Raw genomic sequence first — 20,216 nt, forward strand, 5'->3', positions numbered from 1 at the left:
TATAGAATAGGTTTTCCCAAAAGTATTTTATTTTCATCATGTTTATTTTATTCGAGACCGACCTTTTAAATAGCCTAGATAATATTACAATTGATACATTTCTTACACGCTACTGGGATTAACAGTGGGGTTAACATAGGTTGGTAGTTGGTAGACTTATTTAGCCTACAAACCTACGATCATATATGTTATATAATGGTGTGTTCCAGATGATTAAACATGTGTTGCGTTGTTTGTAGTTCGGCTAATTTTATGAAAACGAACTACAAAATACGTTTCAAACAAAAGCTGCCATTAATATTGCCAGTCGGTAAAAATATTAAATAAAATATGAATCATTATGTTGAGTATTAGTTGACTGTATTTGAAGGTATATCGAAACATGGCCGTTTATAGAAATCCATTTTCGCAAAACTAGAGCGACATGAACAAGTTTTAGTAAGGCACGATTTGTTAAACCAAAACAACGGGGTCCTTGTGTTGTTACACGGAAACTAACGTTCGAGTCCGATGTTTACTTTGCTTCAAGTATAAGGTAACCGTTTATTCTTTATATATATACCGCACATATTATCATACAACATGCAGAGCACGTATTGAGTTGCTGTTTTACTATTTGCGCCGACGTTTTAACAAGCGCAATACGAAAGCGACCGTTGGTAAGACATTTGTTTACATCAGTGTGAATTCTTCAAGTGGCCCAACGCTAACTTGGCATGGCTAATATCTAGCTAAGCTAACGTCATTTCGCTTCAAAATATTATTTATCATGGGAAATATGTTCTACTGGAACACTGCGAGAACATAAACGTTATGTACGTTTCAGTTTATCGATTATTTAGACCAAGTATTGCGATGCAGTTGCACCTGTTCCATCACGTTAGCACAGAGTTAGCCAAGATTAGCTTCCGTTAGCTGGCATGCTAAACCCACTAACGAGGCCGTGATGGATCACAAACAACAAATTATTCCCGCAGAAGTTAAGAATATATTATTCCATCATAAGGGATTATTGTATTATAATATAATAGTTATGCAAACTCCTTTGAATACAATTTAAAAAAAGGCACATAGTGATGGATACAAAACAAAACAATAAATAATGAAAGTAACCCTTTCCTTTCACCTCCAGCGAGTTCGCTGGAGGGATCTGTCAATCGTACCTCGATCAGCAATACTCTGCTGTATACTGATATACACAATGTAGGCATGAATATATTAGATTAGTAAATAAATGCAAATCAAACCTGGGTTACATTTTGTGTTTATATATCTGACTTATGGTCTGCGGCACATCAATTTCTTATGTGTGTAAGGGATATTACTTTGCTTCCTCGTAGTGTGTGTGTGTGTATGTGTCGTTTGAGCATGTGAAGTGTTGATGTATTCTACCGTAGAAAGTTGTATGTGGCCAACCCGTTTCCCAACGTTGTGTGGCCACGTTGTGATATTTGTTTGGATCTTAATTGTATAGACTGAACACTGAACGTAAACAGTGTTCAGTCTATACGTGAAATAATGTTTCAATAACACATTGGGATAATTATGCTAAATGCATTTTGTTTTAAAATACTATTTTTGACAATATTTGCATACTGTATAAGTTTACCTTAACCTTAAAATCATTTAGGATACGTACACTGAAGGTACAGTTTTGCTCTACATCTATTGCTGCAGTTTAACAATTCTGTAATGTTCCTTAATGTCCCTCATCAACACTCATTCTACTCCTATTATATAGATGTGTGTATATATATCCTTATTTATTGACATTCTCATCTAAAATAATGCATCTCTTTTGAATACTCGTTACTGTCCCTGTACTTCAGCTGTGACTGCGAATGTCCCATCTGGAATCAGCAAGTACTTATGTAATTTCTCTGTGTTTGACTCCAGCATGCCTGCGGAACGCAAGCGATCGATCAACATGGACGAGAAGGAGGTGAGCTCCTTCAGCAGCAAGGAGCGCGAGAAGGAGAGGGAGCGGGACGGCGAGCGAAGGCTACCGAGGGACAAGGCCAAGGACGACAAGATGAGCGGCGGCAAGAAGGACGGGGGCGCGAAGGCGGCGGCGGCCGAGGAGAAGAGGAAGCGTCTGGAGGAGGAGAAGCGCAAGAGGGAGGAGAAGGACCGCAAGAAGAAGGAGGAGGAGAAGCAGAAGGCTGAGGAGGAGCAGCGGAAGAAGGAGGAGGAGGAGAAGAGGCTGCAGGAGGAGCAGGAGAAGAAGCTCCAGGAGGAGGAGGAGAAGCGGCAGCGGGAGGAGGAGGCGGCGCAGCTGAAGTGAGTGACAGTCATGTGACCTCGGGCTTCTGGAGTTGCTGGCTTGAAATTAAAAGTGCCTCCTGGGGTTATTCTTCGGCACCACCTCTTGGGACAATAAGCAGTATCAGGTGCCTTTATGGACCTAGATATCTGAAAAGCGATTATATCTATTTTTTATTGTTGATTCATCTCACTCATCAATCAATTTCTTTCAATTTAACCATATTTTTTTCAAATCTCCAATGATTAATGTCAATGATTAATTGGGCTAGAGCCCAAAGTGTTGTCCGGTATTTTTTTGCCAAGTAAAATCAAGATTTCATAGTTTCAGCCACCAACCCGTATCCTGTCCATTTCAGTAAGCGTAAGTGGCAGTCGTTACTATTCTAACCCCTGATGTTTTTGTCCTTGATTCCCCCTACCCGTGCAGGGAGAAGGAGGAGTCCCACCAGCTGCACCAGGAGGCGTGGGAGCGCCACCACAGCAGGAAGGAGCTCCGCAGCAAGAACCAGAACATCCAGGAGGGCCGCCCCGAGGAGGCCTTCTTCAGCCGCCTGGACTCCAGCCTCAAGAAGAACACGGCGTTCGTCAAGAAGCTGCGCACGCTCACCGAGCAGCAGCGCGACTCGCTCTCCACCGACTTTGGCGCGCTCAACCTCAGCAAGGTGAGGGCCCCCGAGTACGGCGTTTAGGGGTCTCCCATCGTGACTCACTCACTCTCTCTCTGGACTTCAGATTCAGTCCAGCATTTATTTTTCATTTTTTTAATTGTGTGAACGCTGTTGACCATTTGTTGTAGCCTATTGTTTAGAATAGCGTCCAAAAATAACACTGCGATAATTATGATAAGTAGTGGGGCATTCCTTTTTGAAGCTTTCTCCGATCCGATTTTACCGCATTTTATTTATCTGTTTCTCTCATTGGTGCTCCTAAACGGATTTCTTGGAACCCATCCGTCAATTCCTTTCGTTTATCACTTTGCATTGTTGTTCCGCATGAAAAAGTGCCCCACCCCCCAACTCATGAAGTTTGATTTTTGTTTCTGCAGTACATCGGCGAGGCGGTGGCCTCCGTGGTGGAGGCCAAGCTGAAGATCTCGGACGTGGGCTGCTCGGTGCACCTCTGCTCCCTCTTCCACCAGCGCTACGCCGAGTTCGCCCCGCTGCTGCTGCAGGCGTGGAAGCGGCACTTTGAGGCGCGCAAGGAGGAGAAGGCGCCCAACGTGAGCAAGCTGCGCACGGACCTGCGCTTCATCGCCGAGCTCACCGTCGTGGGCCTCTTCACGGACCGCGAGGGCCTGTCCCTCATCTACGAGCAGCTCAAGAGCATCATCAGCGTGGACCGCGAGATGCACACGCACGTCTCCGTGGTGATCAGCTTCTGCAAGCACTGTGGCGACGACATCGCCGGCCTGGTGCCGCGCAAGGTGAAGCTGGCCGCCGACAAGTTCGCCCTGGCGTTCCCGCCCAGCGAGATCATCAGCGTGGAGAAGCAGACGCCCTTCCAGAACCTGCTGAGGGAGTACTTCACGTCGCTCACCAAGCACCTGAAAAAGGACCACCGCGAGCTACAGAACATCGAGAGGCAGAACAGGTTGGGCTGCCGGGCTGCCTTCCTTGCGTCGGACCGCAGTGTGACGAAGTGGCTTTGACCCATTTGGCCATTGCGGTTCTCTGACGTCTAGTTTCCTTTAAGTAGCAATGCCTATTTTTATTTGATTATAGATCATATGAATGATATCCCAATCCATATTCTCAATTTTATTTCAATGTTCCCATTTTTTGAAGAACCCTAAACGGATTATGTTGAAATTGGAATTATAATTACAGTACTGTTATTACAGTACTGTAATTACACTACTGTAATTACAGTACTGCAGTGCATAACAATATTTAAATGATTTAGCTTTTTTCATTTTTGTTCTGAATTCTGCTCAATCTCTGTCTCTCAATCCATCCAGACGTATTCTCCACTCCAAGGGCGAGCTCAGTGAGGACCGGCACAAGCAGCACGAGGAGTTTGCCACTTCCTACCAGAAGCTGCTCGCCAACACTCAGTCCCTGGCTGACCTGCTGGACGAGAACATGCCCGAGCTGCCCCAGGACAAGACCGTCCAGGAGGGTGTGTGCTAGTGCTACCCAGAGCTTGGCGTACCCAGCATGCTGAGCGGAAACCTCTTTCCTCTGACTCTTAGAGCTGTAGGGATGTTGAGACCGGGACGCTCATTTAGACTGATGTTAGCTCAGACTGGACAAGGGTTTTTACGGTTCTTCAGTTCCAAATCCCCCAATATCGCTATGTAGTGTGGTTTCTAGTCCTCGTGGGGGCTAACAATCACTTTTCATTTGACAGTTTCATTGAAAGGGACTTGAAAAAGGAGGCTGAAAACCAACCATCCATCCAATCAATGTTGTAGTCATTACAAAAAAAAGAACTGAAGAACCCAGTTTCTAAAAAGATGATGACAGATGGATACAGTGCAGGAACGCTATAGGAAAAGGGTTTCCTTTGTGACTCACTTGGCAAATAGTTCACAGCTAAATAGTATTATAGTATAAATAAAAGTAATACAATAAAGTGTGTAACTTTATTTCCGGTCCCTACTACACAGAACACGGCCCCGGCATTGACATCTTCATGCCCGGTAAGCCAGGAGAGTACGACCTGGAGGGGGGCATCTGGGAGGACGAGGACGCCCGCAACTTCTACGAGAACATGGTGGACCTCAAGGCCTTCGTGCCCGCCATCCTCTTCAAGGACAACGAGAAGAGCGGCCAGGCCAAGGAGAGGGAAGAGGCCAAAGGTAAGGAGGTGTCAAGGAGAGAACCTGGAAGAGTGGTGCTATATTCATCAGGGTTGGGAACGTGTTAATTAAACAGAGATAACGGGAAGAAACCTTGAGGGGAACTAGCTTTGGATTCAAAGTAGACTATCGACTGAGGATGTATCACATTGCACAATCGACATAAGCGTGCGGGTTGAAAATCCTGTAACCTTTTTAAAGTAAATGCATCCTTTAAATCATGCACTTCTGTCTTGTTTGCAATACTTTTGCTTTGCCCTTAGAGGTGTTTGTACCAGAGTGGAGTTTTACCTTTATTGTAAGCACAGGATATTGGTACATTGTCCAACACACACTCAAACACCATGTTTATTTGCCTGATTCAGAAGCCAAAGAGGCGAAGGAGGCGGCGGTGGCGGCAGCGGCGACCACGGAGGAGCTGGAGCTGGAGCTAGAGGCCCTGGACATCGCCGAGGACCCCCTGGAACTGGAGGGCCCCGAGGAGACGGAGAACGAGGAGCTGGCCAAGAAACTGTTGGACGAGCAAGGTAGCCGCACCATGCATCCGGCAGTCCTACATGGTGGGAGATGCTTACGGGTTCCCGGCTTCAAGCTACACGATTGGTCGAAACAAACACGAAGCGAAAGAAAAGTAAAAGCCTGTTCATCCAGATTTGAGCTTGCCTGCCATCAGACCTTAGATTGGTTTGCTTCAGTGACTAGCCAAATCCTCAACACAAAACGTAGTTATGAGGAAATCCAACAACACGCCATGATCGAATGCTGGTGTGTGGTTATTTTTTTTTTATTATTCAATCTGACCACTCCAAAGTTACAACTTCCAAGTCGTCTTCTGTTCTTCACCACACTACCCTGCATTTCAAACAGAGAATGATATATGCTACAAGTGTTCAGTCCCTGTGTCCTTAAACCTCCGCTCACTTTATTTGCGTGCTTTCCCCTCTGTGCAGAGCAAGAAGATGAGGAGGCCAGCACTGGCTCCCACCTCAAGCTCATCGTGGATGCCTTCATCCAGCAGCTTCCCAACTGTGTGAACCGGGACCTCATTGACAAGGTCAACATTTGAGCTCTAATATCTTTTTATTATGTCCTCTGTTGTCGATCCAGCCAAGTTTTGAATTACCTTTTTACTTCTGGAACCAGTTTTAAATCCAAAACATTTCAAATGTTTCTCAATGAAAGAAAACACTGGAGCTTTTCATCCATGTTAATTATAATTGTGTGTGTACACAGGCCGCCATGGACTTCTGCATGAACATGAACACCAAGTCCAACAGGAGGAAGCTGGTGCGAGCCCTCTTCACCGTTCCCAGACAGAGGTAGAAGTGCATTCCCGAACAGTCCGTTGCATTGCAGTTACCGCACACCACCAAAAGGGGGCGCCATTGTAATGCGTTTGAATTATACTAATCTTTCCTCTTTTTTTCCCTGAATCCCAGGCTGGATCTGCTCCCCTTCTACTCCCGCTTGGTGGCGACCCTTCACCCCTGCATGTCCGATGTGGCCGAGGACCTTTGCTCCATGCTCAAGGGAGACTTCAGGTTCCACGTAGGTTCTCCCCTGTCATGGGTCGTTGATACATTGACACTTTAACTACATGCTTAGTATACTGTATTAGGCCTTAGATATAACCCCTCATTCATGAAGACACCTCAGATCAAATACTGACAATCTTTTTATATATATATATATATATATATATATATATATATATATATATATATATATATATATATATATATATATATATATATTTGGACCTACGGTAAAGCACTATCAAATTCCAGTGATTATATAGATTACATTTCTTTATAGTCCTTGTTCAACAATAATGACCAAGATTAAAAACTAATATGAATGCATCTTTGATATCAATCTATAAATATCCCAGATGAAATGAATGGGGTTCAACTGTAAATTCTGTCCGGAAGGAATTGCATCAAACTCAAGCTTTACTATTTTCCATCTTTCAGATCCGTAAGAAGGACCAGATTAACATTGAGACCAAAAACAAGACAGTGAGGTTCATCGGAGAGCTGGCCAAGTTCAAGATGTTCTCCAAAACAGACTCACTCCATTGTCTGAAGGTAATGTCATTCAAAATCATCAGCAAACATCCTATGTGACTTTAAGCAGGACCGTGTTTTAGTGTTTGTGTGTGTGTGTGTGTGTGTGTGTTGCAGATGCTACTGTCAGACTTCTCCCACCACCATATAGAGATGGCCTGCACCTTGCTGGAGACCTGTGGCCGCTTCCTCTTCAGATCCCCGGAATCCCACCTGCGCACTAGCGTCCTCCTGGTACACACACGCACGCATACTCACACATACGCACATAGGCACAGAGGCACACAGTCAGGCATGCACACACTTTGCTGGATCATGAGTGAATTCAGATATGTCATGAAGGAGCAGGTAGGGGGGAAAGGATGTGTTAGGATGTGGACCTTTGGGATCAAACCCGGTACTGAGGACCACTACATTATCCTGCCCCTTAAGCCAAAGTGCATTTCATCAGAATTTAATTTGGATGGCAAACCTATCAAATGTCCACACAGACAGAGTTTTGCAGTCGGACCAAATCCCAACGGGAGATTATTAATAATTCATAATATTTTGTCCGTCTGTCTTTTTTCTCTCCCCACCATCTCAGGAGCAAATGATGCGCAAGAAGCAGGCGCAGCACCTGGACGCGCGCTACATCACCATGGTGGAGAACGCCTACTACTACTGCAACCCGCCCCCCATGGAGAAGACGGTGCGCAAGAGGAGACCCCCGCTGCAGGAGTACATCCGCAAGCTGCTCTACAAGGACCTGTCCAAGGTCACCACCGAGAAGGTGGGCGGTGAACCCGTCAGTGGGGCGGTCGAGATTGAACCGGTTTCAATCCTGGAGCTCTAGGACTTAAGCAAAGCTGTCTTTTTTTGAATGGGCCTTGTCAGAAATGTGTAGATTTGCATGTTTTTGATTGTCGTATTGAATCAGGGTTCAACATACGAAATACTTTCATTCCAATGTTAATTTGATATATTTTTTATTTGAGATCAGACTGTTAGATGATCATCAGCCACCATGTATTACTTTGTATTTGTTGTGGTATATGATTTGCCAAATACACAAATACAGCTTTATGTTTTGTGTGTATTTAGGGCATTATGCACACACTGAGCAATGCTGGCTGAATGCCACAAACACTTTAAAGATAAATCTTTTTAATGGTCATGCTAGACTAGAGCTGCATCAGACAATTGTTTTCAGCATGGTCTATACATCGATCATGTTGTTCGATTAAGCTGCTAAAGCATGGTATAAATAATGTCAAACGGCCATCACAAGTTACATGAGCCTGAATTAATGACTCAAACGTGTGTGCTTTTCTGTTTTAGGAAATCAAAAACAGGGAAGAGCCACAAAGCATTATTTGCCTTTTCAATTAGAAAGTTATAAGCAGAAAACACTCAATACGTTTCAATGACCAACACATTTCTCTTTCTCCGTCCTCTTTGCCCGTCTGTCCGTCCGTCCACCCATCCACCCACCCACCCACCCACCCCGTCCCCCCACCCACCGTCCCCCAGGTGCTGAGGCAGATGCGCAAGCTTCCCTGGCAGGACGTGGAGGTGAAGAGCTACCTGATCTGCTGCATGGTGAACATCTGGAACGTCAAGTACAACAGCGTCCACTGCGTGGCCAACCTGCTGGCCGGCCTCGTGGCCTACCAGGAGGACGTGGGCGTGCACGTGGTCGACGGCGTGCTGGAGGACATCCGCCTGGGCATGGAGGTTGGTGATTGGAGGAGAGCGAGGGGAAAGGGGCTGACTCTACCGGGCAAGAATTTGTGCGATGGGAGGGATTGGTGGAAGGCGGGCGTGGCCTCTTGGTGACTCGGCCCGTGGAGCTGCGTGTGTTCTGGGGAAAAGTGGACGGGGGCGGGGCCACGTGTTGGCTTGGCAAGATGGTGTGTGATTGGAGGAGGAAGGGAATGTGGATGAGAAAGGGGGCGGGGTCTCATGTTCACTCAGGCTGGGTCGCGTGTGCATGGAGGTGCGTGATAGCTAGATGGGACGGGGAAATGATTGTTGACTGATTGGATGTCAAGTGGTTGACACGGGGCTGTCAAGGCGGAGGATTGTAGTTTACCTAAGGGTGATGACAGCTACCTTGAGGATAGCTCACGGGGCTTGAACCACGTCAGGCGACCAGGACACGTGGCAGCCCATAGTGCACGTTTCCCTGGCTGTGGTTGTCAGCCTAGGCCCTAGGTGTATTAGATATGATGTTGGGTTTTGAGGTCTAACATTGTGTCTTTTCCCACTGTTGAAGTTGCGTGTCATTGTTTAACAGTTCGGTTTAATTGAATGATTTTATTAAATCAATCAATTGAATATCAATGTATATTGAATATCAACACATCAAGGAAACTATAAAATAAATTCATAAGTGAACTTAAATTAATTAAGGAAACCAAAAATTAAATGAAGCACTTCCCTTAAAGTGTATGTCATGGCCACTTGGTTCTACTTTTCAACCATTACACCCTTATTCATGTATAATAATGAAAAATGTCTACATCAAGGCATGCAGACTCCCCCTGACCGGCCTTCCCATCCACACATGCATAGTTCTCCACTTATCCCCATTCTAGCCTGAATTAAGTTAATACAAGTGCTTGATCAACTTTGATCTGTTTTATAGTAACACCACTCATGAAGCCACCCTTCCTACCCACCATGCCTCCCCTCCGCCCCCCCTCCCCCACCCCCCAGGTCAACCAGCCCAAGTTCAACCAGCGCCGCATCAGCAGCGCCAAGTTCCTGGGCGAGCTGTACAACTACCGCATGGTGGAGTCGGCGGTCATCTTCCGCACCCTCTTCTCCTTCATCTCGTTCGGGGTGAACCCCGACGGCGGCCCCGGGCCCCTGGACCCCCCCGAGCACCTGTTCCGCATCCGGCTGGTGTGCACGCTGCTGGACGCCTGCGGTCAGTATTTTGACCGCGGCTCCAGCAAGCGCAAGCTGGACTGCTTCCTCATCTACTTCCAGGTAGACGTCTCTCTCTCTCGCTCTCGCTCTCTCTCTCGCTCTCTCTCTCTCTCTCTTTTTTATATATATATATATTAGAGCTGTCAAGCGATTAAAATATTTAATCATGATTAATCGCATTAATGTCATAGTTAACTCTAATTAATCGCGATTAATCGCAAATTATTTTTCTATGCTAAATATCCCTTGATTTTTTTGTCCCATAATTCTTCTCATTTTAATTCTCTTATCAACATGGTGAAGTGCATCGGCTTGCCTTGTGCAAATGATTTTTTATTGATAACAACATTGGCATATACACTGATCAAAACAGGACGATACAAAAAAAGAGCCTATAGTGCAATTAAACGACTGCTTTGAACAAATGTCATTTGAACATAGCAGTCAGGCTACTGCTTCTTTGTTTTGAGCCAAAGAAAAAAAAAAAAAAAAATTTTTTTTTTTTTTTTTTATAAAATAATTGCGTTAATCGCGCGATAAAAACTTTAACGCCGTTAAATTTGGTTTGCGTTAACGCCGTTAATAACGCGTTTAACTGACAGCTCTAATATATATATATATATATATGGGGATCGTTGGTATTGAAAGGCGTGATACACACCGATCTATTTTTGTATTAAAGTGTGAATGGAAATGAATGAGTCAAGTAGTAGCAACGTTTGTTTCAAGGTTTTTATAACTGAATTGCTGGTACATACCCCATTCTCTCACACACACACACACACACACACACACACACACACACACACACACACACACACACACACACACACACACACACACACACACACACACACACACACACACACACACACACACACACACACACACACACACACACTTGCCTCTTCTACATTACTTTTTCATTTTTATAATCTGGTCTTCCTCACTCACAATCACTTCTGTTAAGTTTACGATGACCTTGGCACCAAAAGTGCATTGCCAGCTTCTGGCCCCAAACACTGCATTCATCAAAAGACCCATCCTCTCATCTGACCGTGTGTGTGTGTGTATATACAGCGCTACATCTGGTGGAAGAAGAGCCTGGACGTGTGGACCAAGGACCACCCGTTCCCCATCGACATGGACTACATGATCAGCGACATGCTGGAGCTGCTGAGGCCCAAGATGAGGCTCTGCTCCTCCCTGGAGGAGGCCAGCCGGCAGGTCAGCGACCTGGAGCACGAGGTGCTGGTCAAGCTAGGTAGGCACTCTCACTCACACTCTCACACACTCAGTCTCACACACTACTCCACATACACACAAGGAATACATACATGGAACCCACGTACATTCAACACACACACACACACACACACACACACACACACACACACACACACTCCCACGGAAGCTACCTTGAAAAGCACAACAAGGTACCAACGGCTTACGCTTTATTCCAAGGTCCATGTCAAAAATAGTACCCTTAAACCAAACCTCCAATCACAGTTGGCTGTGAAGGGAAACGGGAGTCAAACAAAAGGATTGGTTGTATCCCAGATACACCAGCCTCTTCTGTTTACAGTGTGTGATACTGATAGCCTCTGCCCTCGTTGTTAAGGTGAGGTCACTGTGTGCATAGAGTAATGACAGGAATGTCGATATTTAAATGAGCGATGCATTGCAGACTGATGTATTCGCAGTTTCTATTAAGGTGTAACATAATGGTGACTGGCAATTAATGAGAGACGTTTGTTAGATCTAACCGGTGGTTCTCACTGAGGGAAATTCTGTACTCAGTATTGTGACGTACCCCTAAGTCACACGCAAGGTCTGTCTCTCTGTCTCTGTCTCTGTTTCTGTCTCTCTCTCTCTCTCTCTCTCTCGTTCTGCCTCTCTGTGTGTCTCTGTCTGGCAGAGCAGCATTCCCCTTCTGTGATGCGTAGGAGGGAAGCTGCCACTGTATCCTCAAGCTCTTCTGCTTGTCGGACCGGTGCATGAGCATTAATAGATACATACCTGAGCTGAACACACACACAGGCTCGCAAAGACGATTACTCATATTGGGTGATTCAAGCTTTATAAATACTGAAGAATAGTGAAACATATTTTTAATTGCGGATAACGTGATTAATTCCTCTATTAAGCTTCATTTAGCGGTTTCATCAACAGGTCGACATACGATAACATGAAACTGGTCTAGACCAGCCTGATCTAGTATCGTATCTTGTGTTGGTTTTGGTGCTGCCTTGCTTAATTACAATGCTGATAGGATTGTGTTTGCGATGTAGTTTAGAAGGACACGCAATGCAACAATAGGGTGACTGTGCTCGTGAACGCCATGTAGCAGGGCAGCACTCCCATCCACCAATGTGCTGGAATACTTTGTACGCAGGACTCAACTTCAGTGTTCACATTTGCTGAAAACGAGTTGTTTTCTCAAGAGGAAATACAACTATGTTCCATTAAACTGTAGAATTGAAAGCGATATCTCTCTGCGGGATGCTTGTTTTTTCCGTCGGGGGGCCTCGAAGGCTGGCGGCCCTTGGATACACACACAGGCTAAGCCCCCTTGCCGGGATTGGTGAAAGTATGTGTTGTCAGGTGTTGACAACACCACCATTAGCGCTGCAGTTACCATTATAGTTGTCTTTGGTGAATTGCCCGTGTCCAAGCGAAGTATGTCGGTGTGACTGTGTGCACGAATATACACAAATACTGAATGTCACGCAATAAAGGACAGACAACGCATGGATGGAACAGGAGCATTTAGTTTATTCCCCAATTCATCACACTGGTTGAACTGACTAATCGCCCCAAGTGTGTGTGTGTGTGTTTACATTAAACGTTTTCTACCAACAATGCTTTTGAATTACACATAAAATTTGATACCTTCTAGTTGTTAGGTGTGTGTGTGTGTGTGTGTGTGTGTGTGTGTGTGTGTGTGTGTGTGTGTGTGTGTGTGTGTGTGTGTGTGTGTGTGTGTGTGTGTGTGTGTGTGTGTGTGTGTGTGTGTGAGACTGTGTAGGTGTAGGGAGAAGGGAATGAAAAAGAAAGATGATGACAAAAATGAAACCCTGCTTCATTTTAACACTGGGCCCATTGTGCATCTCTCTCACCTGCCGCTCCTCTTGTTCTCTAGCCTTAGTTCCTCTCCTCTGCTGTCATCAATCTCTCATATGTCCACACTCGCAGTAGCCCTGAACTTTGGCCTCCTACAAGAACATCAACACTTCTAGCAGTTCCGATGCCGGCAAACTTGTGGAACTATCAAAGCACAGTACCGTGGTTGCGAAACTTTATCCAATACCTTTGGAAAACAATCAAACAAAGGGTAATGTGACTCTACCCGTACCAGCTGTAAGTGTGTATTAGGTGTGTGTGTGTTTGCGGGGGGGGGGGGGGGGCTTACTCCCCTCTACACATACTTCTTCCCTTCGGTTTCACACTGACCACAAGTCTCGAACATCCCCGGGCGACTCTTTGAAAGAGTTGCATGGAGCTGGTGCAAAGATTGAGGAGGGTTTTTCCTTGTTCCGACCGCTAAGTTAAGTTTGTGTGTGTGTGTGTGTGTGTGTGTGTGTGTGTGTGTGTGTGTGTGTGTGTGTGTGTGTGTGTGTGTGTGTGTGTGTGTGTGTGTGTGTGTGTGTGTGTGTGTGTGTGTGAGTGTGTCCGTCCACAGGTCTAGCCATTGAGAAGGACGGCCGGTGTCCCAGCTCCCTGAGCGAGAGCGAAGCGCTAGATGAGGAAGACGAGGATGGCGATGAGGAGGAAGAGGGCGGGGCCGAGACCGAGGAGCAGTCGGGCAACGAGAGCGAGATCAACGAGCACGAGGAGGAGGTGGGCCCCGACCTGGAGTGGTGTTTCAATGCAGCTGTCAATCATATGTCATGTCATGCTTAGGGTGGGGCGATTTAATTGAATAATTAGCGTTTACTTCCTTTGTGAAATGGTTGAACCGCAGTATCCCGTTTTGTAAAAGGTTGTGATGGTTCTTTTAATAACGTCGACTTGTATGAGCTTTATAATGAGCGACGTTGTATATTTAATGTGCCACCCACCGTGGCAGACACATTTTTCTTATGCCCAACAAGAATTCCAGAAATGACCAACCTTAAAACTCAAAGCCACAACATCTATATCTAGAAGGAATGCTGTTGCATTTCTATTTCTTGGAAGACTTTGAAACCTTGTTCCTCAAACCTTGACCTTCACGAAAAATGACATATTCATGATCATAAATGAGCTTATGAGCAAAACAGGTTTACAAGCCCATTCTGTAAAACATCCCTTCACGGTTATGCAATTTGTGTGTGTGTGTGTGTGTGTCCATGCGTGGGTGTTGACAGCCCCTGACCGCAGGGCAGTGCACATGCACTCGGCCGACAGCTGTTATCAGTGTCACATCAGGAGAATGGACAAGGCATGTTTGTCTGAGTTGTGACTAACTGTGTGTGTGTGTGTGTTTGTGTGCGCGCGTGCGCGTGTTTCTTCAGGAGGGCTCAGAGAGGGAGGAGGAGGAGGAGGAAGAGAACACAGACGACCTGACAGACTCCAACAAGGAGAACGAGACGGATGAGGAGAACAACGTAAGTGTGTGTGTGTGTGTGTGTGTTCAGGGCCTTTTTATAAAGAAGCGGTTCAACATGGCTTGAGTCTACGAAAGATGGAACAAAAACACGAAAGTACTGACTATATAAAAACATAAGGAACACAAAGCTTGCTGTATATTAAGGCTTTGTGTGTTTCTGTGTGTATGCTTCATCAATGTTTTGACCCCTCACCCCCCCCCCCCCCCCCAGGATGTGACCATCCGAGGAGGGGGTCTGAAGCACGTGGCGTGTGCTGAGGACGAGGACTTCATCCAGGCCCTGGATAAGATGATGCTGGAGAACCTGCAGGTAGCGACTGGAACGCCAGGCTGACAAACCTCTAAGAGCAATGTTGGAGGAGGGGGTTTAAACAATGAATTTAAGGATTGAGCCAACTTTTTTTGTCAACGGAACGAACGTTGTGAGATTCATAATACATTATATCTAGGTGTATCCTAAATGTAGTGTAGACAAATATCTAAAGCTATTCTGGACTCTGTCTAATCGTTTTTATGAGACTTGAAAGTCAAGAAGAAATATTTAGTAGCTATTCCGTGTTGGAATGCGTCTCACCGCTGTGATTGTGATCGGCTCCACTTCTTAGTCATTGAAAGCATCCTGCCGAAGCCCTACATATAAATCAAAATGACGGATACATAGTTTAAGGTCTCCATCGCTCACATGAGGAGTCATCTCAATGCCGCTTGCTCTGTGTCTAGTGATCAACTACATCAACAACAACGATTTCATTCAAAGCGATCAAACAAATCCTTACAATATTATCACATACGATAAAACCTGTACTTTACTAACAGTACATTTAAAACACGGTGTTTGAATTCTCCTTAACCTGAGAAGCAGCTCCCTTCCTCTCTCCAATTGAAAGGCGTTGTGTTAGTATGCATTTGTAATCACCACTGCGGCCCAGATGTGTTTTATCAATGAACCAAGCGCCAAGTCTAGACCGTGGGTACCCCTCAAGGTCCAAGTGTTTTAATTGAAACTGAAACTGAAAGGTCAAACCAAATGACCTTTGGGCGTCCTTATGTCACGACTAGAAACCTTGGCTCGTGAGGCCTCTTCTTCTGTTTGTGTTCCCTTGTATCCTTGTGATGTTTGTGCCGAACATGTGACCAAGAAAGGGGCAACGCTCCCAGCGTCTCCCCCTGGTCACGCTCCCATTACACCAAAGCAGTGTGGGCGCCCCACGGCACTGCCCAGAGCGACGGTCCCCACGGAGACCCTGACCCGGTGTGTGTGTGTGTGTGTGGCCCCTGCAGCAGCGCAGCGGGGAGGTGGTGAAGGTGCACCAGCTGGACGTGGCCATCCCCCTGCAGCTAAAGAGCCAGCTGAAGAAGGGGGGTCCGGGGGGCCCCGGGGAGGGGGACGGCGGCGACATCTCGGACAGCATGCAGTTCGTCATGCTCACGCGCAAGGGCAACAAGCAGCAGGTACGCCCGCACGTCACACACACACACACACACACACACACACACACACACACACACACACACACACACACACACACACACACACACACACACACACACACACAGCAAATGTTTAACTGAAGGAAATTGTCTGTACAAGCTCCCCACTGTCCCACTGAGCTAAGAAATAATATTGACCCGTATGTGTGTTCATTCATGAGTGTGTGTGTGTGTGTGTGTGTGTGTGTACTTTGGCGCCATGAGGGGCCTGCCCAGTTTTGAACGGCCTGTCTGTCTCCTTACCAGACGAGCCAGTTCTAGCAGTCTCTGTCTCGAGGGCTCTCGCTCACGCTCACAAAGTTATTCAGGGGCATATGCGTCACTTCAAATGGGCGGGGAGTCGGGGACTCGGAATTCCGAGTGTGTAGAACAATGTGAAACCATATGTAGAACTGGAAGAGGTCTGGGAGCGGTGGATGGCAGAGTCAGACAAGCAGGAATATCGAATCACATGTTAAGCTGGTCAGCGACATTCCAGCTCCCATTCCGACGTCTACTGCTCTCCTGGCAGGGAAACCTAAGCTCCGCATACCAGAGGTCGCATCCTCTCCAAAGAAGGCACCAGGGCGTAGATGGACCCAGAGCCGCGGTTCAATAGGCCCGTGTGTTCAAGTGGCCAAAGGGTGGGGGTGGGGGGGGGGGGGGTTCTTCCCTCTGGGCTGTACCCTGTACTTCATACCACGTAGCCTGTAGGCTGACCCCTGTAGCTTGTACTCCCTCGGCTGTACCCTGTAGTTCATAGCCTGTAGGCTGACCCCTGTACCCTGTAGTTCATAGCCTGTAGGCTGACCCCTGCAGGGTCGGCGCCCCGGCCTCTCCGGGAAGCAGCCTCTACCGTAACGGCTTCTGTCCCCGGGGGGTTTAACCTCACAGAGAATAAAGACTGATTCAAGGCGTGTGTGGTTTGCTGTGCGCAGTACAAGATCCTGAACGTGCCGCTGTCGTCCCACCTGGCCGCCAACCACTTCAACCAGCAGCAGGCGGAGCAGGAGGAGCGCATGCGCATGAAGAAGCTCACGCTGGACATCAACGAGAGGCAGGAGCAGGAGGACTACCAGGGTACCGCCACGCTCCTCCCCCCCCCCTCTCCTCCCCCCCCCCCCTCTCCTTTCTCCTCTTCTTCCTGCCTGGCAGGCCCCGCCCCCTTTTCTTATTTTTCAACTTCCTGCTTTGGTTTCCCTCTTCCTCTTTTTGCTCCTCTTCCTCCTCCTCTCTCTCCTCTCATTCTTACTGCTTTGCTTTCCCGTCCGCTTGGTCTTCCTCTTCTTATTCCTCCTCCTCCTCCAATATTGCTGGTGTGTCTTGGATGCGTTTTGTTTCAAGTTGAACCTTAGTTCAACGCCACAGTGTTTACTCTAGTCTCTTGCAGTGTGTAGCCACCCTTTTATAGAGCGTTGAATATTAAAACCAAACACTTCAGGGAAATCATCCGTGGCAGAAACCATCTCCGGCGAAGCTAGTTTTGTAATTACCGACACTTCATTTGGCCTGGCCCCACTTTTAGCCAATTAGAACTGATCGATTGTGTGTGTGCTGCTGAAGGGGAAGTAAATAAATGTTATTTCTTTCCCTGTGTGTGTGTGTGTGTGTGTGTGTGTGTGTGTGTGTGTGTGTGTGTGTGTGTGTGTGTGTGTGTGTGTGTGTGTGTGTGTGTGTGTGTGTGTGTGTGTGTGTGTGTGTGCGCGCGCGTGCGTGCAGAGATGCTGCAGTCCCTGGCGCAGCGGCCCGCTCCGGCCAACACCAACCGGGAGCGGCGTCCGCGGTACCAGCACCCCAAGGGGGCACCCAACGCTGACCTCATCTTCAAGACGGGAGGAAGGTGAGGTCTCTCACCCTCACCTTCACCTTCACCCCTACCCACCATCCTCCCCCTCCCGCCCTGCCTCTCGTACAACCACACGCGCACACACTCAGCCGCCCTACCGCACGGTCCCAAAGAAATGTGTGACCTGCATGAAGGAAATGAAAAGGCACTCTCACTACCGACGTGTGTGTTGTTGACTCTTAACCACTCACACACACACACACACACACACACACACACACACACACACACACACACACACACACACACACACACACACACACACACACACACACACACACACACACACACACACACACACACACACACACAGCAGATGGTTTGAGAAGCAGGCATGGGGCGAGCAACAGGAGAGGCGAGACAGGCAGGCCAGGCAGGAGAGGCAGAGCAAGCAGGAGAGGAACCAGAGGTGTGAGGGGGCGGAGCCTAATGCCAGCCAGACGAGAGGACCTGCAGTCTGAGAGACGGAGAGAGCGAGAGACAGACAGACAGACTGATAGAGAATAGGGTGTGAAGAATGGGTCGTTTAAAGAAAGGAACGTGCTTAGTTTCGGCTGTATGTCAATGTGCTTGTGTGTTTATGTTTGGAGTGTGTGGACGTTTGCAGGCAGGCTACAGTAAATGTTCTCAAGTACTGATGACCTCAACAGAGTTTTTGTAATTTCTTTTGATAAAGGCTCATGGTTCTAAAATGTATAGTTGTTTACATTAAATGTGTTCTCCTGTTGCAGGTGCTAAATACTCAAGTGAGCTTTTTTATTTTGTCTTTTAAAGCTGTGCAGAAAGAACTTTATGAATAAAAAGATTGTATTAAAACGTATATTTCCTTTACAACATTTGTGTGTTTTTTCCACACATTTGTGTGTTTTTCCGTGTTTCTATGAGGACTACATCATATATATATGTTTCCTGAATAAGATGCTCAAACATGACACTAAAACAAATACCAATGTTTTTTATATCCAGATATGAACAGAGGATGGAGATAGATTTGGTTATCATTGATTAGATGTAATGCAAGAGGAAAATGGATACTCCCACACTAAACACACTTGTGTACATGCATGCCCTATATGACATACCCATACCTTGTCAATACCCTCAAATGGCATACCCATATCATGCCCTTTAAGATCTATCCATATCCTGTAGAATATACCCGATTCAACATACCCATACCCAGTTGAAAATACGCAATTTAACTTACCAATAACCTGTTGAGCATACCCTGTACAATATACACAATATACCCTGTAGGAATTTCTGTGCAGAGAAAACCCTGTATAATGTACCCATACCCTGTCTAACATAAACTTTAGAATAGACCCATACCATGTAGGACATTCCTTCTGGAATAGGCCCGGTAGTATTTACCCTTTAGAATACACCCACAGCCTTTGGGAAATTTCCTGCAAAATATACCCTGCAGATAATACCCTGTAGAATATATACCCTGTAGAATATACCCTGTAGGATATAGCTTGTGTAATAAACTCATAACTTGAAGGCTGTACCCCAGAGGACGTTTGTTCCTTCTGAGCTGTACCCTGTAGTTCATAGCCAGTAGGGGCTTTCCCCGGCTGTACCCTGTAGTTCATAGCCAGTAGGGGCTTTCCCCGGCTGTACCCTGTAGTTTGTAGCCTGTAGGGGCTATCCCAGTAGACTTAGGCTGAACCCTGTAGTCTGTTCCCTCTCGGCTGTAGCCTGTAGTTTAGACTTTAGGGGCTTCCCCTGTAGCATGTAGGCTGATTCCTGTAGTTTGTTCCATCTCTGCTGTACCCTGTAGTTCATAGCGTGTAGAGGCTTTCCCCGGCTGTACCCTGTAGTTCATAGCGTGTAGGGTTAGGGTTAGGGGCTTTTTAGGGGCTTTCCACGTAGCCTGTAGGCTGACCCCTGTAGGCTGACCCCTGTAGGCTGACCCCTGCTCTCTGGGAAGCAGTCTCTACAGTAACCGCTTCTCTGTCCCCCAGGAGACGCTGATCTGAGTCTGGTCCTGGGTGCACACGAGATGAGAAAACGAGAGCGCGAAAGAGAGAGAGAGTGACCGAGAAAACCAAAACGAGCGAGCGAGCCAGCCATCCAAACGACGGGCCACGCTGGGGACGGGACTCGTCGGACAAACACGGGAGCGGAGCGAGGCGACGAGGTCCCCCAGTGGTCCGCTGAAGCCCGCGCAGATGCCCCCCCCTCCCCCTCCACCACCACCTCCACCTCCACCTCCACCACCCAACTCACCATACCCCTTCCCCGCCTCCCTGACCC

The 20,216-nt window shown here is 47.0% G+C and overlaps 1 protein-coding gene across 3 annotated transcripts in view; it reads left to right on the plus strand.

The window, feature by feature from the left end:
- Nucleotides 1–428: 428 nt before the first annotated feature.
- The window catches only part of upf2 (UPF2 regulator of nonsense mediated mRNA decay), a 20,964-nt gene continuing 1,176 nt past the window's right edge, over nucleotides 429–20,216 (plus strand). The window contains exons 1-23 of one of the 3 annotated variants that reach the window (XM_030341299.1): nucleotides 429–535; nucleotides 1,897–2,280; nucleotides 2,693–2,927; nucleotides 3,311–3,855; nucleotides 4,223–4,383; nucleotides 4,874–5,065; nucleotides 5,431–5,592; nucleotides 6,016–6,119; nucleotides 6,299–6,384; nucleotides 6,505–6,613; nucleotides 7,039–7,152; nucleotides 7,249–7,365; nucleotides 7,718–7,903; nucleotides 8,644–8,847; nucleotides 9,832–10,107; nucleotides 11,128–11,311; nucleotides 13,730–13,887; nucleotides 14,544–14,636; nucleotides 14,850–14,948; nucleotides 15,920–16,090; nucleotides 17,047–17,188; nucleotides 17,828–17,948; nucleotides 19,925–20,216. The exon at nucleotides 19,925–20,216 is cut by the window's right edge and continues 1,176 nt beyond it. In XM_030341299.1, the coding sequence (XP_030197159.1) occupies nucleotides 1,898–2,280; nucleotides 2,693–2,927; nucleotides 3,311–3,855; nucleotides 4,223–4,383; nucleotides 4,874–5,065; nucleotides 5,431–5,592; nucleotides 6,016–6,119; nucleotides 6,299–6,384; nucleotides 6,505–6,613; nucleotides 7,039–7,152; nucleotides 7,249–7,365; nucleotides 7,718–7,903; nucleotides 8,644–8,847; nucleotides 9,832–10,107; nucleotides 11,128–11,311; nucleotides 13,730–13,887; nucleotides 14,544–14,636; nucleotides 14,850–14,948; nucleotides 15,920–16,090; nucleotides 17,047–17,188; nucleotides 17,828–17,948; nucleotides 19,925–19,934 (3,852 nt within the window). In that variant the 5' untranslated portion in view covers nucleotides 429–535; nucleotide 1,897 and the 3' untranslated portion in view covers nucleotides 19,935–20,216. Of the gene's footprint in view, nucleotides 660–1,896; nucleotides 2,281–2,692; nucleotides 2,928–3,310; nucleotides 3,856–4,222; nucleotides 4,384–4,873; nucleotides 5,066–5,430; nucleotides 5,593–6,015; nucleotides 6,120–6,298; nucleotides 6,385–6,504; nucleotides 6,614–7,038; nucleotides 7,153–7,248; nucleotides 7,366–7,717; nucleotides 7,904–8,643; nucleotides 8,848–9,831; nucleotides 10,108–11,127; nucleotides 11,312–13,729; nucleotides 13,888–14,543; nucleotides 14,637–14,849; nucleotides 14,949–15,919; nucleotides 16,091–17,046; nucleotides 17,189–17,827; nucleotides 17,949–19,924 lie in introns of all 3 variants that reach the window. The other 2 variants (XM_030341301.1, XM_030341300.1) reach the window with 2 other exon arrangements.

The sequence above is a fragment of the Gadus morhua genome, chromosome 19 (genome assembly GCF_902167405.1).
Source record: "Gadus morhua chromosome 19, gadMor3.0, whole genome shotgun sequence".
Classification (NCBI taxonomy): Eukaryota; Metazoa; Chordata; class Actinopteri; order Gadiformes; family Gadidae; genus Gadus; species Gadus morhua.